Raw genomic sequence first — 21,697 nt, 5'->3', positions numbered from 1 at the left:
GTGACGGAACCGTTCCGTCACGAGCCTCGGGTGGGCTGTGCTGGTGATGGAACGGTTCCGTCACGGCCCGCTCGCCGCGCCTGCGCGGCGTGAATTCCGCGTCTTTGCTGACGTTCTAATGGGCGGGTGGGTCCGTGACGGAACCGTTCCGTCACAAGCACAGCTCACCCCAGGGCCGTGACGGAGCGGTTCCGTCACGAGCAGGGGGCCGCCGCGCGGCCCCGCCTCCCCCTTAGCACTGCGGTGGAATAGCCGCCGCAGCGAAGGGGTTAAAGCAGTACTGGTTGTTTACTAAACAGCCACAGCTTTAAGAAAAAAAACATGATGCTGTTTGGGATTTCAAACATAAATCTATCCTTTGCTGTTCTTTGCAGGCCACCGTCCTTGGATCCGATTCTCAAAGGTACACTGAGACAAACGTCTAACTTTACGACTTTCGGTATTCACAAAGGGCATTTACGAGTAGTAAAGTTAGATTTTTGTCCCAGTTTAATTTAAGACCAAAAATCAAGTTAAACTGAAACAAAGTCTAACTTTACCACTCGTAAATGCCCTTTGTGAATACCGAAAGTCGTAAAGTTAGACGTTCGTCTCAGTTTACCTTTGTGAATCGGGCCCTTGTGTTTGCCTCCAATCACAAGGGTGCGAGCGGGGGGTGCAACCAATCCAATAACTCTTAATTATTCTGGTCATTCTGCAATACCATCTGACAAGAGATTTTGCGATGTGATCTATGTACTAAAATGTGCAATTTGAACCACTGTTTGTGACCCGCCTCTTAGTACATCTAGTTAGTGCTTAATTTGTAAAAAACATAAGTGCCAGGCCCTCGTCAGGAGCCACTGGTAGCGCTGCCAATAACAATACCAACACACTACTAATTGTCATACTCCTACAAGTGTGACAATTTAGACTGTTCGAGGCCCCCACAGCTCTAAAAATGATGTGGGAGCAGGTATTAGTTGTTTTTAATGTATATTGAATTAATAAACAACTGCTGTTCTGCTTATCTTTAAATTACACAAACAGCGCCACCATGTGGCAGCTGTCATAAGCGCCAGTGTTAGTCATTAAGTGCCGGTGCCTAGCACCAGAAACCACCGCCTCAAATTAAGCACTGCGTCAAGAGGCCTTTGTGTGTTACAGATATTGGAACAGGAGCTATAGAACTGTTGCCGTCTGTAGACTGAAACCTGCAGGATATTAACAAAATATTGTTTTTCATTGTGTTGTTTTTCTTCCGTGAATTTTGAAACATGCTGTTTAATTAATAAGAGGAAAACGTTTTTTGGACATCTATTATTTCATCTCATAAATTTAAACGGCTTAAAAAATGCAATGAGATTTTAGCCCATAGATGTCCAATATCCCCTTTTCACAGCATCAGTATTAGCAGATTTTTAACCTGTCTGTTTTTTTCCTGATTTTCCTCTATGTCTATTTACATACCAGTTGTTTGAAAATCTGGAGGTCCTAACATCCTGTAAGCTCCCCAAAAACTATTGAGCACCTTATTGTAGTGCAATAGTTGGAGCAGATTTTTGTTAGATAGGCAGGCATCTATATGTAGAGGGACACCAACTTTAAAATGACCACTTCTATAATACGAATTGATGTGTTTTATTGAACGGTAAATACTGTTATTTTACCTTTTTCTAAGCACTATTATATTGCCAGGAAAAAGAATTGGAACCAGATTGAATGATATTATCTGACAGATGGCCAAAACCCGCACAAGAGTTGTCTGTTGCGTTTTCACAGAGCGGGGGACAAGCACAGGGCAGCTCTCGGCACATTAGCAACAAGACAGCTAGGGCGACCACTTTCCAGTATTTTTGGGTGTTTGTTTCTCAGACTAAATACTAGTGCCAGCTCTTCACACTGCCAACAAGAGAAGCTCCTCTTACTGGGCAGATCATTTCAACTTCCTGTCCCAGGGTTCTGATATCCGTCAAACCGTGCATGCTTCGGAGCAGGTGCAACACCAGCATTAACCTTTATGGCCCAAATGTCACATCGACAGAGCTTAATTTGAGCCAGTAGTTTACAGCACTGGGCACCTGCACTTAATTGTAAACACCTGCACTTTATGGCAGTGCACCACATGGTGGCACTATTTGTTTAGTTTAGGAATGAACACAAAATCACTTGTGTATTAATTCAATGCACATTAAAAATTATTAATGTGTGCTGCCCAATCCATTCCCATAGCTTTGGGGGCTGGAATAGCCTGAATTGCCACACTTGTAGGAGTGTGATGGTTAGTAGTTGTGGTGGTATTGTCATTGGCAGGACTGGGGGGGGGATGAATGCTTCAAGCTGCAGTGGCCTCCTGACAAGAGCCCTATCACTTATTATTTTGCAAATTAAGCACTGAGACTTCGGTGAGTACGGGTCCTCGTTTTTTTTTTTAGAGGGTTTACAGTGCATCAGTCATATTCCGTCAGGTATTGCAGTGTTAACAGCCGAGGTCGGTAGTAGGAGTTTCTGCCGGGCGGTGACGTGGGGAGGGGGACGGGCAGGGTGGGGGGTAGTAATGTATGGATTACGGAGTTTAACAGGTAAGTAAACATATACATAAATAAAACAAATTTCGTTGCGCGCACTGCATCACCAAATGCGATGCAGTGCGCACAACGAAATTCGTTTTATTTATTTATATGTTTACTTACCTGTTAAACTCCGTAATCCATACATTACTACCCCCCCCCCCCCACCCTGCCCTTCCCTCTCCCCACATCACTGCCCTGCAAGAACTCCTACTACCGACCGCGGCTGAGTGTTAACTCATATTATGAGTGGATTGTTAATTCTGATGGGTCCAGGTACAGTAGTTACCCTGTAAAGGAGACAAACCGATTGGCTTTGCCAATGCTTGGTTGACATAAATGTGATTTATTAAATGGAAAAGCTGTATGTATTTCAACTTCCAAAGAAAAGGAATGGCTTCTAATTTTTTAGGTATGGACTAGGATTGCAAATTGGACCTGAATTGAGTCTTTTAAGGGATGTTAGAGTTAACAGATAACTCCACATCACTAGGGCACTGCTCGTAAAGTCTTCGGCTTTCCTTTTAACAGTCATTGTTTTGAGGTGAGTTAGCCCATTTGGATCAAATGAACTGAGTCAAGACTACAATTCCCAGAATGCACTGATTTGTTAAATGTGTGCTAGTGTGTTGGAGTCATGTGGTAAGCCTAGTCAAAGGTGCTCAATTGATATTTGCAATCTGTGATCTATTGACCATGTGTTGCCAAAATGTGTGTCTTGGAGGACTGTAAGCAGGTAACCTGCCAGCCACTCCATCCAACCAACCCCATATGACCGCCTTGTTCTCTCTTCACCTACAGCCGTCCGCAATGACAGGAACAAGAAGAAGAAGGAGCCGATAAAACAAGAATGTATCGAGAGCTACGAGATGACGGCCGAGCTGGACGACCTTACCGAGAAGATCCGCAAAGCTCATCAGGAAACCTTCCCCTCGCTTTGCCAGCTCGGCAAGTACACCACGGTGAGTGCCCGACTGCCCGTGTCTCGCGCTCTATTGAGCCAGGGTTTCGTCTTCACCAATCTTCATATTAAAGCCAACCTCAGCCTCCAATCAATGAGGTCAACCATGGATATTGGTTCACCAGTAGTCCACAGGAAGTGACTTCAAACGCCCTCAGATCTCGCTGATGACATCACAGTGTTTACTCTTGCCCAACCCTTAGCCGCTTATCAGATTCCTATTTGCTGCTCAGAGGCTAAGGGAGGTAAAACCTACAGAACCTATACCATGTGCGCTTTGTCTTGTTTACTTCCTGTGCCTGCTGCTGTCTTCGTGGTCCCTTAGACAAGGAATAGCAGGATAGTGCCTGGGAAGACCAAGCCGAAAGCCAGATGTAGCAGCTAGTTAGAAGAGGTGCTAAGCTACGCCTAATGGATGCCCATTGGTCAGTGTTTTGAGACTGATAGGCCTGGTGACAAGTTCAGGTAGTCATGTCTCCTCTTCTCCTCATCAGTGAGTGCCGCTGCTCTGTAAAAGGAGGTTTCAACAGCGGCACAACTCAGAGACACTGGCTGCATCTGACCATTAACCCTTCGCTGCGACGGCTATTCCGCCGCACACTAAGGGGGAGGCGGGGCCCGCGGCACTCCCGTGCTCGTGACAGAATTGCTCCGTCACGAGCCTCGGGTGTGCTGTGCTTATGACGGAACGGTTCTGTCACGGCCCCGCCCGCCTAATAGAACGCTCAGCGCAGGCGTGGAATTTGCGCCGCACAGGCGCGGCGAGCGGGCCGTGACGGAACCGTTCCGTCACCAGCACAGCCCACCCGAGGCTCGTGACGGAACGGTTCCGTCACGAGCATGGGAGGGGTTAAAGTACTAGAGGGCATATTTATGAGCACTTGCGTCACTTTTGCCCTGCCGGTGCGTCACTATTTGTGACGCACCAGCTGCGTAAAAATGCATCATGTTGCGTCATATTTACAAAGTGACGCATCTAGGTAGATGCGTCACTTTGTAAACCCCTGCACCACCTTATACCTGCGCCAGGTATAATGTATGCAGGGTGGGTGTCCTGACGCAAGTAAGCCTAGTAGAAGTCACGCAGTGAAATCTATAAGATTTCACTGCGTCACTTCTAGGACGCAAATGCGTCAATATCTTACGCCTGCCTCACAGCAGGCGTAAGACCGATGCAGGCACACTTGAAATGGGACTTGCCCATGTGAATTGTCTCATTGATGGAGTTGCATCACTTTTGTGACACAATCCAGCAATGCGTCATTTTTGCGCCTACAGATACAGACGTATCTGTAGCTCCTTGCGGCATGATGCTTCGTACTGTAAATATGACGCATCCAGCATGTCGCAAGGAGGGCACAATGAAAAGTGACGCATCACTGTTTTCTCGCAGTGATGCGTCACTTTTCATAAATGAGGCCCAAGGCACATATCCTACCAACCTTTTTATTTTTCTCCTGAAAATTTGTGTTCTCCCTGTGACCTTTGCCCCCAGGTGCATACTTTAGTACTCGCCAGCAGAGTCCTGAGATAGTGCTGGTTAGGGGTTGACCTAAAAGTACTCTCTTCTTTGTCTTTTAGGGGGTCATTTTACTTCACAGATTATGGGTAAGCTAGTTGGCCTAGCAACATTTTAGGGACAACGCCTGGACTGCACCCCTGGGGTGAGGAATACCATTTGCACCCTGTAGTGAAAGCCAAGCAAGTCCCCTGTAAATGGGTTTTTGTACCGCACCCCCCCTTCCGCCCCACCCTGAGCGGAGTGTCCACCTGGAGCATGCGGTGACCAGAAGTGATTGGTGATCTTTGACAGCGGTGGATCAATCAATCAATCAATCAGTCACATTTATAAAGCGCGCTACTCACCCGCTAGGGTCTCAAGGCGCTGGGAAGGGGAGGGGGCGCTACTGCTCGAAAAGCCAGGTCTTGAGGAACTTCCTGAAGAAGAGATGGTCCTGGGTGATTCGCAGGTGGGTGGGCAGGGAGTTCCAAGTCTTTGCCGCCAGGTAGGAGAAGGATCTTCCTCCGGTGGTGGCTCTGCGGATCCATGGGACGGTGGCGAGGGCGAGGCTGGCGGAGCGGAGCTGGCGGGTTGGCGTGTAGAACGTGAGGCGTTTGTTGAGATACTCGGGGCCTAAGTTGTGGAGAGCCTTGTGTGCGTGGGTGAGGAGTCTGAACGTGATCCTCTTGCTGACTGGGAGCCAGTGCACGTCCCTCAGGTGGGCGGAGATGTGGCTGTGTCGGGGGATGTCCAGGACGAGTCGAGCTGAAGCGTTCTGGATGCGCTGGAGTCTTTTCTGAAGTTTGGCCGTGGTTCCCGCGTAGAGGGCGTTCCCGTAGTCCAGACGGCTGGTGACGAGGGCCTGGGTGACCGTCTTCCTGGTTCCAGTGGGGATCCAGCAGAAGATCTTACGGAGCATGCAGAGGGTGTTGAAGCAGGAGGAGGTAACAGCATTGACTTGTCTGGCCATCGTGAGGGAGGAGTCAAGGATGAAGCCCAGGTTGCGTGCGTGGTCCGTGGGCTTGGGTGGGGAGCCCAGGGCAGGGGGCCACCAGGAGTCGTCCCAGGCGGAGGTGGACGGGCCATGGATGAGCACTTCCGTCTTGTCTGAGTTCAGTTTCAGATCACAAACATCTGGGCTGAACTGCACTGAGCAAGCCCCACCCTCCCCATGGAGGCTTGTGGGGTTCTCCCCCCAAAACATTTAAAACAAATTGGACCAAATCGGCATTTTTCAGCACAATTTTCACATAAATTTGCTTACAAATTTTGTGTGATTTACCAAGCAAACCTGATCCTCTCACTGAGAGTTACAGGTCAACCCACCCCAAGAAAAGTTTGAGAAGATGGTGTGTTTCTCAGCACAATTAAAAACGTATGAAAAGCCACAGGTAATACAAACAGCTCAAAAATTGCAACTTCACATGGTCTATCATTTTTCAAGCATTTGTGTATATATATTCCTACATTTCACTTCCTTTTATTTTTCCATCTGCTTCTTCAAAATAGCGTCTCATTCATATCTTAGGACTGACAGTCTTCTTGGAAGAGGCAGGCTGGGTAAATAAATAAAACACAGATCTTGCAATCTACTGAAGTAAACAGCAGGGCCAGACAGATTGTACAGGTCTGTGCAGCAGAGCTATTACTCCGGTCATGGAGAACTTAGAGGTTCTAAGAGCAGCTTCACACCCTTGAATCTCAGACAAAATTAGTGTCTGGCACTGAAATCAGAAATGCAAACTTGCTGCCCTTGAACATGAGCTTGCCAGCTTATGAAAAGCCACACATGTATCCATCTTCTCTATTGAAAACAACTTTACGTTTGGAAAAATGGACCAAGTTCCTCCCAAAGTTTTAGCTTTTTACATTTTTTGTAAATGCATGTTCTGTACCCAGTTTCATGAAGTATTACTGTTACACATGGGTAAATTATCCCTTGTATGCTGACGAATGTAAATGTAAATGTAAATGTATTTGAGCTTGTAAAGCGCACTGCTACCCGTAGGTTTCCTGGCGCTGTATAACGCTGGGGAACCCGTCCTGGCTTTCCCTGTGGGATGGTCCCTGCTGGGAGTCCCCAAGGTGGAGCCAGGCATCCCCGGCGTTGATGGGGCCGTTGTGGAGATGAGGCAAGCTAATGCCCAGAGTTGCCGAGTGGGACCCCTGGTTAGAGTAGGCACCGAAGCGAGAATTATCGAGTCCGCTGACCCTGGTCCACCACCCTGCCGCGTCGGGAATTGAACCCTGGTCTCGGGCCGACTTCTGCTCCCGGGTCTGCCGCCTCTAACCAGTGAGCCACACCACTCCACGAATGATCGTCCCATGCCACGGATGCCCGCTGTGTGCCGGGCATCACTAACCAAAATGATAGCTTTATACCAGTGGTGGGTGTCCTCGTGCCACAGATGCCCATGGTGTGACACGAATTACCACAGTGATGCCAGGGCAAGCATTATACTGGTTGTGGGTGGCATCATGCCATGCATACCCACAGTATGTCAGAATTACTACCATTATACATGTGCAGCATTGAATCCAGCCTGGGCACCGTCCACAATATGTCAGGGTTTAGCAAAAGTATGCAGAGGCCAGCACTATACCAAAAGGACCTATCACCATGGGCACAAGATGCCACCATTATGCTTGAGTCTCATTATATGCCACGATTGAGTGGAAACAATGCACATTTATAGACTCGCACTTGTGCGCCCACTTCTGCATACACACAACAGGTGCATATATGTTTACACACACCAGCACAATTCAAGATGTATTTTTTAAATACCATCTGATGGCTGGCTGCGTTGATCCCACACTGGCTGACTCGCCTTTACTTACTCAACTTCGCCCCCAGCTCTGTGTCCTATAACACGGCACGCTCTGTGTCACATGTACACTTTGAATAACAGCACAGGGCCTCAGCTTGTGGGTATCAATTTCGCTGTCATGTTGGGCCAGGCCCAACAACTGTGTATGGAAGGCTGATGCACAGTGCTCTGCTTGACAACCAGGGGGCGATGTTGCAGGTTCTTCCGCTGCAAGAGAGCATTGAGAATCTGAATTCGAAACACACAGACTGCGCATGTCTCAATGGTGGAGCATTGGCCGTGGGACCATCGGAGGTGCAATCTGTATCACCCCCCCCTCCCACCCTCTGCATCCCCTCTCCCACCAATCCTAGGGTCTGAGTGTACGCCTTGAACGTGCACTGATGGCGCTCTGGGGGGGATCGCCTTTTCGGCGAAATATCCCTGAAAGTGGCCCATCTCGATTCCAACACACCCAGGGAGTGGGTGGCTGCAGCACTGCAATTCCCTAGTGCATTCTGACTGCCGTCCCCGCCGGTAATGAAGAGGAACCGCAGATGGCATCGGCGGAGCTACGCCATCACTGCTGCCGAGGCTGATCCTCTGCCCGCAGCTGCCGGCATCTCCCCACACTACACATGGTGAGCGCGGGCTCTCTCTGAGACCGCCAGCACTTCAGCGAGCCTCGCCTAGCCAATCGCGGTGCGGGAGATCAGAGCGGAGTTGGCTTTTGCCGATGTGCTTCTTGAGGGGTGAGCGCTGCGCTGGATGCATGGGGTCTCTCTCCACTGTCTGCTGTCACGCACCGCGGGATGGTAGACTGTGAGTGGGGGCACTGCTAATCACCCTGGTGTTCCCCCAGATGTTCTGGTATTGACGGTTGGGGGCTCTGATGACCTGTCCCCCACCGGCCTTAAACTCTCCGGGTCAGATGCGGGCTTGCTGAGCACAAGATGGCGGAGTGCTCCTCAACAGCACTTGCTGTTTAACGGTGGCTCTGGCTTCCCTCCTCGTTCATGGATTTTGGCCTGAATTTGTCACTGTTCCCAGCGGGGCAGGCAACATGTGGGACACTCTTCTATTTCGGTCTCTGTGGTCCCTACCCTTTCAGAGGCTCGCTCCAGTTCTCGGCTCTCCTTGTTGCACGGGTCGTCAGCCTGATGCCCTTGTGGGGCTGTGCCTGTGCACGCAAACAGCAGACATTCTACTGCCCTCCCTTGGTGCGGTGACTGCGTCCCCCCTTCGACCCCACTTAATGGAACTCTGCTCTCATGGTTTTTGGGTCCTGACCTGGGTGCATCTTGCCATCTTGAGATGGTTTCCATCGATGCCCACGACCCGGGTCCACCATTTTGTGGATTCTTGTCCTTTCCTTTGGTCCATTGGAATCCATCCTGCAGACCTGCCGACCTTCAGACATTTCTCTTTTGCTGGACTGCCTTATCTCTTTCTCCCCCTCAGGTCCCCCTCTCTCCTCTCACCAATATCAGCCCCGATTCTTCTTCCCCACCTACCGCTCTCTATCCCTTTTTATTTATTTTTTATTTCCCTGTTAACTCTGTAAATATGTGATATATACTTGTCCAGCCTAATCGCTAGTAAAATATAATCCTGAGCAAATCAACTATTTGTATATATATATGTATATAGAGATAACTCTAACCACTAGTATATGTAGTAGACCCTTGTACTCACAACCATTCCTATGTGATTCTTAGAGTTTATCCATTTGTATCTCTTCCTTGAGTGACTTCTACAACTTGTACATTTGTAATTTTCTCTGTTTGTATCTCTTCCTTGGGTGACTTTACAACGTGTACACTTGCCATTTTCTCTGTTTGTATCTTTTATGTAACTGATGTAATCCTAAATCCTTATGTATCGCAACTGGTACTTTTGCAAAGCGCTCTGACACCTTCGGGTAATATTCGCACTATATAAAATCGCATTAAATAAAAATAAATTAAAAACACCTCATACTGTTAGCAACTTGGAGTAAAGCGGACAGAAGTGGTGAGGCGGCACCCAACGCCCCACAGATGAGCCACATCTGATGTTATCTCCCTTCTAGAGGGATGTATACGTGCAGATGAAGGCGCTTTCTATAAGAGGGCCAGACCTGCTTATGTCACTCTTTCCGGCTCACACCGCTGTGAACACATTTGAGCGATACAAGGGTTATTTTTGAGCCGTCTAGAACAGTGGTTCCCAAACTTTTGACTCCTGAGGACCCCCATTGAGTCACCACTGGAAGCCGGAGACCCCCAAGCAATTTCTATGAGTTAAATTTCAACCATTAAAACAGTCATTCGAAAAAATACACACGTGTGCACACAAAACAAATACTCAAAGTACTAAGGATTTTGGGGCCAGATGTACGACCATTTCATTTAGCACCTCGGTGCCCGCGATGGGACATCGGATACGGCATCAACCCTGATGGAGTAACGGAAATGGGTAGAATTGGGCTTCACGCGTGAATCCTGGCATAGAGACTGGCAAGGACAAATATTCTAACTAAAGGTGAAGCAATGAACACTGGCATAAAATGAATGAGTCATTAACAGCGTTATAATTAATCACAGGGCAAAATATTAACAAATCATTTTGAGGCAATATATAGAGGCTTATAAAATGTTGGGCAATTAATGCTGACATAAAGAATGCTGGGGTGATGCCTGCTGCTATGCAGCACCAGAGGGCAAAAAACCAACCTAACTAACCATGATGCAATAAATACATAACGAGGCAATAATTATTGGCATTAATAATGAGACAATAAACACTGGTTTAAAAATATCGAGGCAATAAACTCAGACATGAATAATGGTACATAAATACAAGCTTAAATAACGATCAGGCAATAAATTGTCAAAAATAATGGCTAAGCAAGAAACATATAAAAGATGTAAAAATGATTTACAATGAAGAGGCAGTAAATACTGGCACAAGTTTGAAATGCTAGCGTAAATTAGGCAACTTGCCTTAAATCACAATGGGGTGATAAAATGGCGTTGATAATGATGAAATACTGGCAAGTGGCTTAATTATTGACGAGGCAATCAACATGGCCAAATGAATGATGGATGAGCACATGTTGTCTTACATCATAATGAGGCAGCCATTACAGGTAAAAATATGATCAGAAATGATGTCTGGCTTAATTTGTGGCGGAGTTGTGTATCCACAAAAAAGCTATATCAGTTTGTCTAAGTGTGTCTTTTTACAGCACCTGGGAGATGATGATGTCATTCTTTCAGGTCAACATGTATTCCTGGCAGTCTCTGATGTATCCTACACCGACCATGCCTCTGCTACTCAGATCTTTTGACTGGGTGTGAGTGTTTGATTGATTCAGATGCTCCGTCCATCACCACCCCCTTTTGTACCACTTTTGGCCGCCATAAGTGTGGCAGGGTATGCTCAGACGTGAGTCCCTTGCTCACTTTGCCACTGGATTCAAGCAAGCCGGGCTGAAGACGGCTGTAATGCCAGAAAACGGTCCTCGGAAGCTTGTTTCCGGTCCAGGGAAGACATGGCTTGGCAGTTCGGGCTGGACTGTTCCCATGAGGCACAGGGTCAGACTGATTTGCATATGTCTGAACTGGGGTGGCAGAGTGGGCTAAAGAACGGTGATGGATTAAACCCAGATCTTTTGACTGGGTGTGAGTGTTTGATTGATTCAGATGCTCCGTCCATCACCACCCCCTTTTGTATGGCTTAATTTGTGGCGGAGTTGTGTATCCACAAAAAAGCTATATCAGTTTGTCTAAGTGTGTCTTTTTACAGCACCTGGGAGCTGATGATGTCATTCTTTCAGGTCAACATGTATTCCTGGCAGTCACTGATGTATCCTACACCGACCATGCCTCTGCTACTCAGTTACCAAATATCACTCAAGCACTTCCTCTAGGTACTATTAGTAATTAGACAGGGTACCTCACAAGCACCAAGCAGGGATAGTGCCCCGAATCCGTGATCAACTCCTGATCGTTGTCATCATTGGTAGCGCTTAGAATCCATAAATACCTGTACAACCGCTAGCTTGACCCTTCACAACCTCTGGCAACTGGTGGCCCTCAAAGTGGCTACCACTGGGATCGCCACCTTTCACAACAGGCCCTGTGATGTCCCTCATTCAAATTGGTTGTAAATAAAGTATCTTGATATCCGTGCTGCATTGTGGTTCATGTTTGTCATCCTACTTAGAAATACAATTGTGTGGAAGGTTACTTATGTCTACTTATACTCAATGTGTGCTTACTTCTCCACAAACCAAAAACACACACTATGGGGCATATTAGCAACAAATAGAGATTTTTTTTATCAGCGGCTATCGCTGGATATTATCGCAGAGATAACATGCTATTAGCAACGTTTATCTTCAAAGCGATAAAATATCCGGCTATAGCGGCTCAATGCGTGAATATAGCCATGGCATCTAAAAGAAACCACACAAAGCATGTAAGGCTCATGCTTACACCATACTAAAGATACAATGGTGGCACTTGGTACATGCCATAAAAACACTCTGTTATAACAAATCATGCTTCACCCGAGACATTACGGAGGCTCTTAACATTGGAGAGCATTCCTGAAGGTGCACAAAATGCTAGTGGGCAATCCCACTACTAAAAGCTAATGCTAGGGCCCTTATTACAGGCACGGCGGTCCATAGGCCCGCTGTAGCCATGGTGGTGGTCCGGAGACAGCCATATTGCAGGACTGCCCACAGTATTACGTCTGCGGCGGTCGGACGGCCACAAGAACACTGGCACCGCTGGGATCAAGGATCTCGCTGGGCCGGTGGTCTTTCACCGGAAGAATATGCTGGCAGTCCTGCAGCCATCACCGCAGAGCATATTCCGAGTTGCCATCTTACCCCCCTTTCCAGGGTGGCGGAATACCAACAAAGTGGGCCTTAACAGGGCCCCCATGCCAGATTTGGCCCTGGAGGTGCATGCAGGGGGGAGGCAAATGTAGTGCCCCCCTGGATTTGAACCCTCTCTTTCTGAACGGTGTGGCATATGGGCAGGAAAGTGCAGTCGGCGCTCTGACTGCAGTGGTCTGCATGATAGGCTCTTCTATGAGCCTAACAGACCGCCGCTGCCAGACTGCTGCAGGACCGCCCGCCAGACCAGAATTTGATTGCTATTCTGGTGGGCGGTCACACCATTGCTTTGGTGGTCCTACAGCAGATGGCGCATTGCACCGTCCGCTGTTGGGCCGCCAAAGTCATAATAAGGCCCTTAGACACTAGAGGCGATCATCATTTCACAACAGTAGTCGGCAGTAGCACTGGACTAAGCTCTGCCAAGATGGAGGGTGAGACCTGTTCCCAGACATGAAAACTAAGCATCACCTAACTCACCATTTCAAAAGGGGTTGGCGCGTGGCTTTCTTTAGGTGGAAAGCTGCTGTATGGGCCCAATGAATAACTCAAGGGTCAGGAATCACCCAACTCAAGCTGAGTGACCACAATGCAGCCTCTCCGCCAGCGGTACTGGTATTTACGATGCTTTTCCAACTTAGCATACGCTGCTGTGTCTGCCAAAGACCATAGCCAATGTCAGCTGGACTGAGGAGAAGCAGGTGAGTTGATAAATGTAAGGATTTTAAAAGGATCAAGAAAATGTGGCCCAAGTTTGGGTTGTCTCTCCTTAAGGGGTAAAAATGTGATGATAACCTTATCCAAAAACAAAAGTTGGTCCATAACGTCCGTGTTGGTCAGCTCATTTCTTCATCACATTCTCAGTATCTACCAAGGCGTCTTGAACCCTCTTTCGATCATTCACCAAATGTTGCAAATCATTTGAGACTGCAGGTTTCAATGAATCTCCTGAAACGATGTCAGGAGTCATCCTAGGAGAAAAACCTTGGGCACAAAAAAAGGTTGGATTTTGATTGCACAGTTTAATCTATTATTGTACACAAAATCAGCATAGGTCAAAAGTGGCACTCAATTATTATATAATGCATTACAGAAGTTTCAAAGAATTCGTTCAAAAGTCTGATTGGTGTGTTCAGTCAAGCCATTAGACTGGGGATGAAATTCTGATGATGAGACCCATGAAATACCTAAAGCTGAACAGACTGTTTTCCAGAACTTTGAAATGTTTTGTGGGCCTCTATGGGAAATAATGTTTGTGATAATCCATGCAAGCGAAAAATATTTTTGATGAAACGTTGAGCCATGACTTGAGCAGATGATATTTTCTTGAAAGCCAAAAAATTTGCCATTTTAGATAAAACTAGCAGCTGTGACCGTAACGTCAGTGTTACTTTCGGAAGTGAGTAGTTCCATAATGAAATCAGTCGGGATGGTGTGCCATGGTCTGGGTGCTACTGGTAATGGGTGCAACCAGCCATAGCATCTTGAGTGTGAGGTTTTAGATTGAGTACAGATGACTCAAGATGAGACATAGGAAGAGGGGTCCCTAGTTGAAGGAATATGCAGGCAATATGTGCAGTCAAATTACAATTTTAACCAATTAAACAATTAAAGTCACAAAACGGGTGAAGTGGGTGTCAGTGCAAAACTACGTGCTCTGTGCTCTTTCATAAGTGACACATGTAATAAATGTAATCATCTTATGTGTCAAAATATCAAGAACAACACCATCCCCCTTATAACAAATCATATATTCAAAAGTGGGTCTGTCGTATAATCAGTCAGTGGTGTTTCGATCCTCAACAAATGCTAGAATCATAATTTGGACTCTAACATATATCATGAGCCCTAGAACATATTATCAGGCACTGAGAAGCGTAATAACTCTCCAGCAGACATGGTGAAAGAATTTGTCAGAGTAGGCGTAGGTTCCAAAATGGGCAACAGAGGCCATGGGCCGGTCACATGGGCAGCGGCGGCTCCTCAAATAAGGCGCAGGAGCGTCGCCCCACTACTCTGTGAGCAGTTTAAAAAGGAAAACTAAAATGATAATAACTAATGCTATCATTTTAGGTTTCCTTCCTGCTTTGGTGCGGTGCGGGCGGATGGGCGGGTGGGGCTGGGCTGGCCAGAGCAGGGGCAGGGGCAGGGGGAGGAGTGTTACGCACACTCCAAAGCACGTAGGACGGTTTGGCCGGCCCTCTTGCACCGACCAAACAGTCCTGCCCACTTTGCATGTTCCCCACCAAGCTGCATCACACATCCTGGTGGGGAACATGCACAGCCTCCCTGTTGACATCTGAGCGCCGAACCACGGCGCTCAGACCAATCACAACACTGTTGTAAGGCAGCGTCGTGATTGGCCAGGGGATTCTGGGAGTCTGTGTGCTTCCTGTTGCAGTGCGGGAAGACGACGGAGGAGAGGCGGCGGCCCGGCGGCACCAGGTAAGTCTTTTATTTTACTTTTATTCCCCCATCTGCTACCCCCGCCACACCCACCCCCCCTTCAGTAGCAGCCACTACTGCGCGTGGACTGTTTGAGAGTGCCTGTGTGTGGAATCACCATGAGGCAGGCAGAGGCCAGGGCAAACAGAAACAGGCGACCGGTGCAGGAGCAATGAAGCCCCGTTAGCCAACTATTCAAACCCACCCTGACCCTTGAAGGACCATTGACTTCCACAGAGGAAGACTCTTCAGCAGCTGCCGTGACCCCGGCGGTGGACTGAACCACTGCATTTTGCAGAGGGGGACTTTTAATCACAGGCTCTAAGGCTGGAAGGGCTCAATTAAATCCTGGAGAGGTTTATTTTTAAACACACATCTCACACTAAAAGGATTGGACCACTGATCCCCGCGAAGGGGTGCTTTTCCACACCCGTCCTGATCGTGGAAGGACTGAACCACTGAAAGACAGAAAGCAAGACACTGAAAACTAAACCTGAGGCATTTTATACCTGCCTCGACCCTGGGATGGACTGTAGCATTACATTCTGTAGGGGTGAAGTTTTCAAAACATACCTTCACCCTAGGACTGAACCATTGGCTCCAGCAGAGGGGGCGTTTCTTCACCTGCCCTGGCCCTCGAAAGCCTTTTATCCCACAGAGACAGATTTCATGACCCTCGCTTCTTCTTGGAAGTTGTGAAGTCCCTTCCGGTTCAGCACCTGGACAGCTCCCGCCTTCCGTGCCACCCTTTATTGCAGAAGCTCACAAATGACTGCCCCTCAAATGCTGCCGCCCACAGAGTACAGCAGGAACCGCTCCACTGAGCTGCATTAGGCGAATGTTTAGCGGGGATTCCTGGCATCTGACTCGGCCACACGGTGTGACCCTGAACGACTTACTTCACTTCCCTGTGCCTTTCAATATCCTTATATACCATACACGGAAGCAACTAGAATAATGGTGAATGTATGACATTGTTCTGCATTCTGTCCATCAATTGTTTATTTTTGCAGTGTGTGTATGCCAGCCCTCTGTGTAGGATACCTTGACTATTTGCAGTGTGAGTACCAGCACTCTGCATAAGACACAATGTCTGTTTCCAGTGTGTGTGTGTGCCAACATTCTGCATAAGAGACAGTGTTTGTTTGCAGTGTGTGTGCCGGCACTCTGCATGAGAAACAGTGTCTGTTTCCAGTGTGTGTGTGCCAGCACTCTGCATAAGATACAGTGTATGTTTGCAGTGTGTGTGTCAGCACTCTGCATAAGATACAGTGTATGTTTGCAGTGTGTGTGTGCCAGCACTCTGCATAAGATACAGTGTATGTTTCCAGTGTGTGTGTGCCAGCACTCTGCATAAGATACAGTGTATGTTTGCAGTGTGTGTGTGCCAGCACTCTGCATAAGATACAGTGTATGTTTCCAGTGTGTGTGTGCCAGCACTCTGCATAAGATACAGTGTATGTTTGCAGTGTGTGTGTGCCAGCACTCTGCATAAGATACAGTGTATGTTTGCAGTGTGTGTGTGTCAGCACTCTGCATAAGATACAGTGTATGTTTCCAGTGTGTGTGTGTGTGCCAGCACTCTGCATATCATACAATGTCTATTTCTAGCGTGTGTGTGCTGGCACTCTGCATACAGTACAGTGTATGTTTCTAATATGTGTGTGCCAGCACTCTGCATAGCATACTGTGCCAAGTGTGTGTGTGCCAGCACTCTGCATAAGATACAGTGTATGTTTCCAGTGTGTGTGTGTGTCAGCACTCTGCATAATATACAGTGTATTTTTCCAGTGTGTGTGTGTACCAGCATTCTGCATAAGATACAGTGTATGTTTCCAGTGTGTGTGTGTGCCAGCACTCTGCATATCATACAATGTCTATTTCTAGCGTGTGTGTGCTGGCACTCTGCATACAGTACAGTGTATGTTTCTAATATGTGTGTGCCAGCACTCTGCATAGCATACTGTGCCAAGTGTGTGTGTGCCAGCACTCTGCATAAGATACAGTGTCTGTTTGGAGTATGTGTGCCAGCACACTGCATGGGATACAGTGTATGTTTCCAGTATATGTATGTAAATAATGCAACTGTTAACCACTTTACCGTGGCACAAATTCCACCGCGGTGCGGGGTGTTCCATTGAGTGTGTTGGGCCACGTCGGCCAACGGACGTGCGCAGCACTACCGAGGTAGTGCTCACGACGGCCGTTGGCTGACGGGCGCACTTAACGGGTTAAATATACTGTTTTGTTTTCTAGTGATCATTTGTATAAACCAGTCTGTTTTCCCATAGAATGTACATTCGGTAGAAGGAATACCCACAAGTCTGTTTTCCATGTTTATTATTGTTTATCACTCTTGTTTAAAAAACAAGCATTTGCATTGCAATGCAATAGGTCTCGCATTTATGAGAGTTTAAGCTATTAGCATTGTAAATGACAATGCCTTTTATTTATGGGTTGGTTTTAAAACAGATAAATAAACACATTTTCACTAACAATGTCAATAGCTTAAACTCTCGCAAATGCAAGACCTATTGCATTGCAAATGCGTGCCATATTATATTTTTTTAAAGTGTTAGGAGAAAGCGTGTCATGCCTGCCACAGCAGGCAGAGCAAAGCTATTTGCGAACATAGTGCTTGGTGGCTGTAATTAAAGCCTACTGATCAACAACACACGTAACATAGGGTGTCGCCATGGGAAGTTTCAAAATTAGTCAAGGTGGTACTAAGCAGGGACTTCTAAGCCTTTTGATCAATGAACAGCCACAGTTTACAGTGAACAATGAGACAAGCCAATGAAAAATGTGGGCGGAGAGAGAGCGAGTTTCAAGTCCCTGCCACAATATAGCATGCCTCGCAGAACAGCGCGAGCACTGCCTAAGCTCGACCTAAAAAGAGACACCACTTTGGGACAGTGAGTCATTAAGTGGCTTTGAGAACCGGAAGAGGTCATACCCCTTGTAAATGTAAAAGTACGTGTATAGCGCCCAAATCGACCCCCGAAGGGGTATCTCAGGCGCTTGTACACATACCGCTGTGGAACCCTTCCTGCTTTTCCCTGTGAAGTGCCCACTCCTGGGCACCCCCAAGGTGAAGCCAGGCATCCTAGCGTTGTTGGGGCCGTTGTGGAGATTAAGCAAGCTATTGCCCAGAGTTGGAGAGTGGGACCCATGATTAGAATAGGCACTGAGGCGAGAATTATCAGGTCCGAGGATATTGAGCCCAAGACCCACCGAGGCGGGAATTGAACCCTGGTCCCGGGCCAGACCTCTGCATCAGGGTCTGCCGCTCTAACCATTGAGCCACACTTCTCCACACACTTAAGAGGCCCTATGAGCTGGCAGACAGTGAAAAGTATCAACATATACAAAGTAGGCAAGCCACTGCAGCTCACATTGTAACGGATGAAATCATAGGGGAAAATTCAACGATGGAGGACAGAATACTCTCTGAGCCACTCACCACAAAACAATATCCTTAATCTATTAAAGAAAATAATTAACAACTCTTCTAACCTGTTAGGGAAATTAAGACAGAACTGGAAGACTGATCTGGGTCCGTTAGAAGACAAAGAGAGGGAGGAAGCTCTTCAAGCGTCAGGGGAAGGGAAGTGGCAATCAGAGTACGATTCAGGCTTGTTCAACTAAGGACTGGTAGTACTATCCTACAGAGATCCCAAAATAATAGTGAGGACTGGCTCTGGGGGATACAGCAGGTGAAGTCATCAATGAGGTACTTTTCACACATCTGTGTAGTAATGTCTCAGATTGGAGTCTGCCACCACACACTACGAACATGCCTCCACGACACCGGGATCCAAGAGAAAGCCCTGGACTGGACCATCTCCTTCCTCTCTGGCAGAACACAGAGCGTCCGCCTTCCCCTCTTCTGCTCCGAAGCCACCGAGATCACCAGCGGCGTACCCCAAGGCTCATCCCTCAGCCCAACGCTGTTTAATATCTGCATGGCACCACTCGCACACGTCGCCCGACTGCACGGCCTCAACATCATCTCCTATGCCGACGACACCCAGCTGATCCTCTCCCTCACCAAAGACCCCCACACTGCCAAAACCAACCTCCACGAAGGAATGAAGGATGTCGCTGAATGGATGAGGAACAGCCGACTGAAGCTGAACTCGGACAAGACGGAAGTCCTCATCCTCGGATCCACCTCTTCAGCCTGGGATAAATCCTGGTGGCCGACCGCGAACTGGGGACAACTCCAACACCCACTGACCACGCACGCAACCTAGGGGTCATCCTTGACTCCACCCTCTCCATGATGAAGCAGGTCAATGCTGTCTCTTCCCCCTGCTTCAACACCCTCCGCATGCTCCGTAGGATCTAAAAGTGGATCCCCACCGAAATGAGAAGAAATCGTCACCCAGGCCCTCGTCAGCAGCAGGTTGGACTACGGAAACGCCCTCTACGCAGGAGCCTCGGCCAAACTCCTGAGATGGCTGCAACGCATCCAGAACGCCTCTGCATGCCTGATCCTCGACATCCCTCGCCTCAGCCACACCACACCCCACCTGAGAGACCTGCACTGGCTCCCCGTCAACAAGAGGATAACCTTCAAGCTCCTCATCCACGCACACAAAGCACTCCACAACACCGGACCAGCGTACCTCAACAGACTACTCAGCTTCTACACCCCCACCCGCCAGCTCCGCTCCGCCGGCCTCGCCCTCGCCACAGTCCCCCACATCCAAAGAGCGACCTCTGGTGGCAGAAGGTTTGTTCAGCATGGTATAGTCTTTTTTTTTACAATAGTCAAAATGCTTTTTCCCTTACGGCGGTAAACTTTACTCGTGGTGAAAAAGTAACAAAAAAATTGTGCTTACCAACTTATGAAGAAGACGTGTAGCAGCACAAGTAAAAGATCTAGTCCTGATGGACGGTCACAAAAGGAGACAGGGCGGTAACAAGGAGGGACTAAGAAGCCTCATATTGGATTGGAAGCCAGCGTTTACCATGGACAATGCCAACAGCCAATGAAAAATATGGGCGGGCTTCCACGGCACTTCAACATATAACCTTACTACAATAGGCCTTGCAGAACGATCAGCGCATGCGCTGCAACGCTAGGCTCAACCTAAAAATAGAGCACTTTTATGGTGTGTTGTGGCTCAGACAAAGTCCCGACGGTCAAAACACGTCAGCCAGTCTAATAAATTAATATTCCAATACTCCTGGAGTGCAGGCTCTTTCTTGCGCAGCAGCGCGAAGTTCTGACATATATATATATATATATATATATATATATATATAGATAGATAGATAGATAGATAGATAGATAGATAGATAGATAGATAGATAGATAGATAGATAGATAGATAGATGGATTTATATATATATATATATATCCAAAGCACAGAACTCCACCTGGGTCCAGCCGAACTTGCGGCCGGTGCAACCAGAAGCGGTGGTGGAAAAGGCTTATGAAGCAGCAAAAACAAGGGGTTCATGGTACTCCCAAGGTACGGTGCACTCACGGGGTGTGTGTTGGCTATAAAACATCTGCAGATGCGTTTCTGGCTCTTGCCGTAATCAGTGCAAAAAAGCTGTCAATAAAACGACAGTCATTTAAACGATTCTGCCATATGGTTGGTGGATCCTTGGCCAATGAATGGCTGGCAATGAGGCGTCCCCATTTTAATTATTTATTGCCTAATGCAATGTCTATGGCGCTCCCATCGCTAAAAAGTTAATTGCCAGCCGTGATGACTGTGCCTATACATCCACTCGCCTGTCGCTGGATTAAAAACGGAAACACTGTGTGTCCCACATATGGTGAAGCACTCTAGCTTTGTATAAACCACAACCTGAATAGGTCAACAGAGTCCGGCAGCCCAATTTGAATCCAAAGCACAGAACTCCACCTGGGACCAGCCAAACTCGCGGCGGGTGCAACCGGCAAGTGGTGGTGGAAACTGCTTAAAAAACAGCAAAAACAATATATATATTAGTTGTTGGTGAATAACATTTTAATAAACTCCTCAGAATCTATAGTTTAGTTTCTTACAAACCTTCAGATTTCATGTAGCAATTAGATCGTTTTTATTTCGGTGTGTTCAAATGTCAAAATGCCTAGATAATAATGCTATTATGTGCTTGGAGTTGCATGATATGGCCTACACTTTCCCTTTCCTTACCGCATAATTTAGTCAATCTAGCTGCATAAATTGGTCCTTCCTTGGAGCACAGATCGAGTGGACCCGCATATAAGAATAACAGGACAATGCCTCCTAAAAGCCAGAAGGGCTGATACTGAGTCAGTCACATGGTAAGACAGCATCTAACTCAAAAGGCGCCTGAGCTGAGTACCATGACCCATCATTTCTTTTAAGTAATGAAAATCCATTTTCCCAGTTATAATGAAAATATATATTCTTTGTTTACCTTTGTGATACTAGCCACTCACATGGTTGGCAGTCCACACCCAAGAAAGCCAGGGCCAGGGCATGATAGAGAACGTGTGCCCCGAAGAGACTAGAATAGAACTAGTAGCAAAGATTATCCATCTGAAGATGCTGT

At 47.4% G+C, this 21,697-nt stretch overlaps 1 protein-coding gene across 1 annotated transcript in view; it reads left to right on the top strand.

Annotated features, from left to right (window-relative positions):
* The window catches only part of RARB (retinoic acid receptor beta), a 419,484-nt gene that overhangs the window by 254,314 nt on the left and 143,473 nt on the right, over nucleotides 1-21,697 (top strand). The window contains exon 4 of the mRNA XM_078663972.1: nucleotides 3,351-3,511. Coding sequence (XP_078520098.1) covers nucleotides 3,351-3,511 — 161 coding nt within the window. The remainder of the gene's footprint in view (nucleotides 1-3,350; nucleotides 3,512-21,697) is intronic.

This window comes from Lissotriton helveticus, chromosome 10, assembly GCF_964261635.1.
Source record: "Lissotriton helveticus chromosome 10, aLisHel1.1, whole genome shotgun sequence".
Lineage (NCBI taxonomy): Eukaryota > Metazoa > Chordata > Amphibia > Caudata > Salamandridae > Lissotriton > Lissotriton helveticus.
Note: the sequence above shows the minus strand (reverse complement) of the source record. Positions and strands in the feature narration are given on the sequence as shown.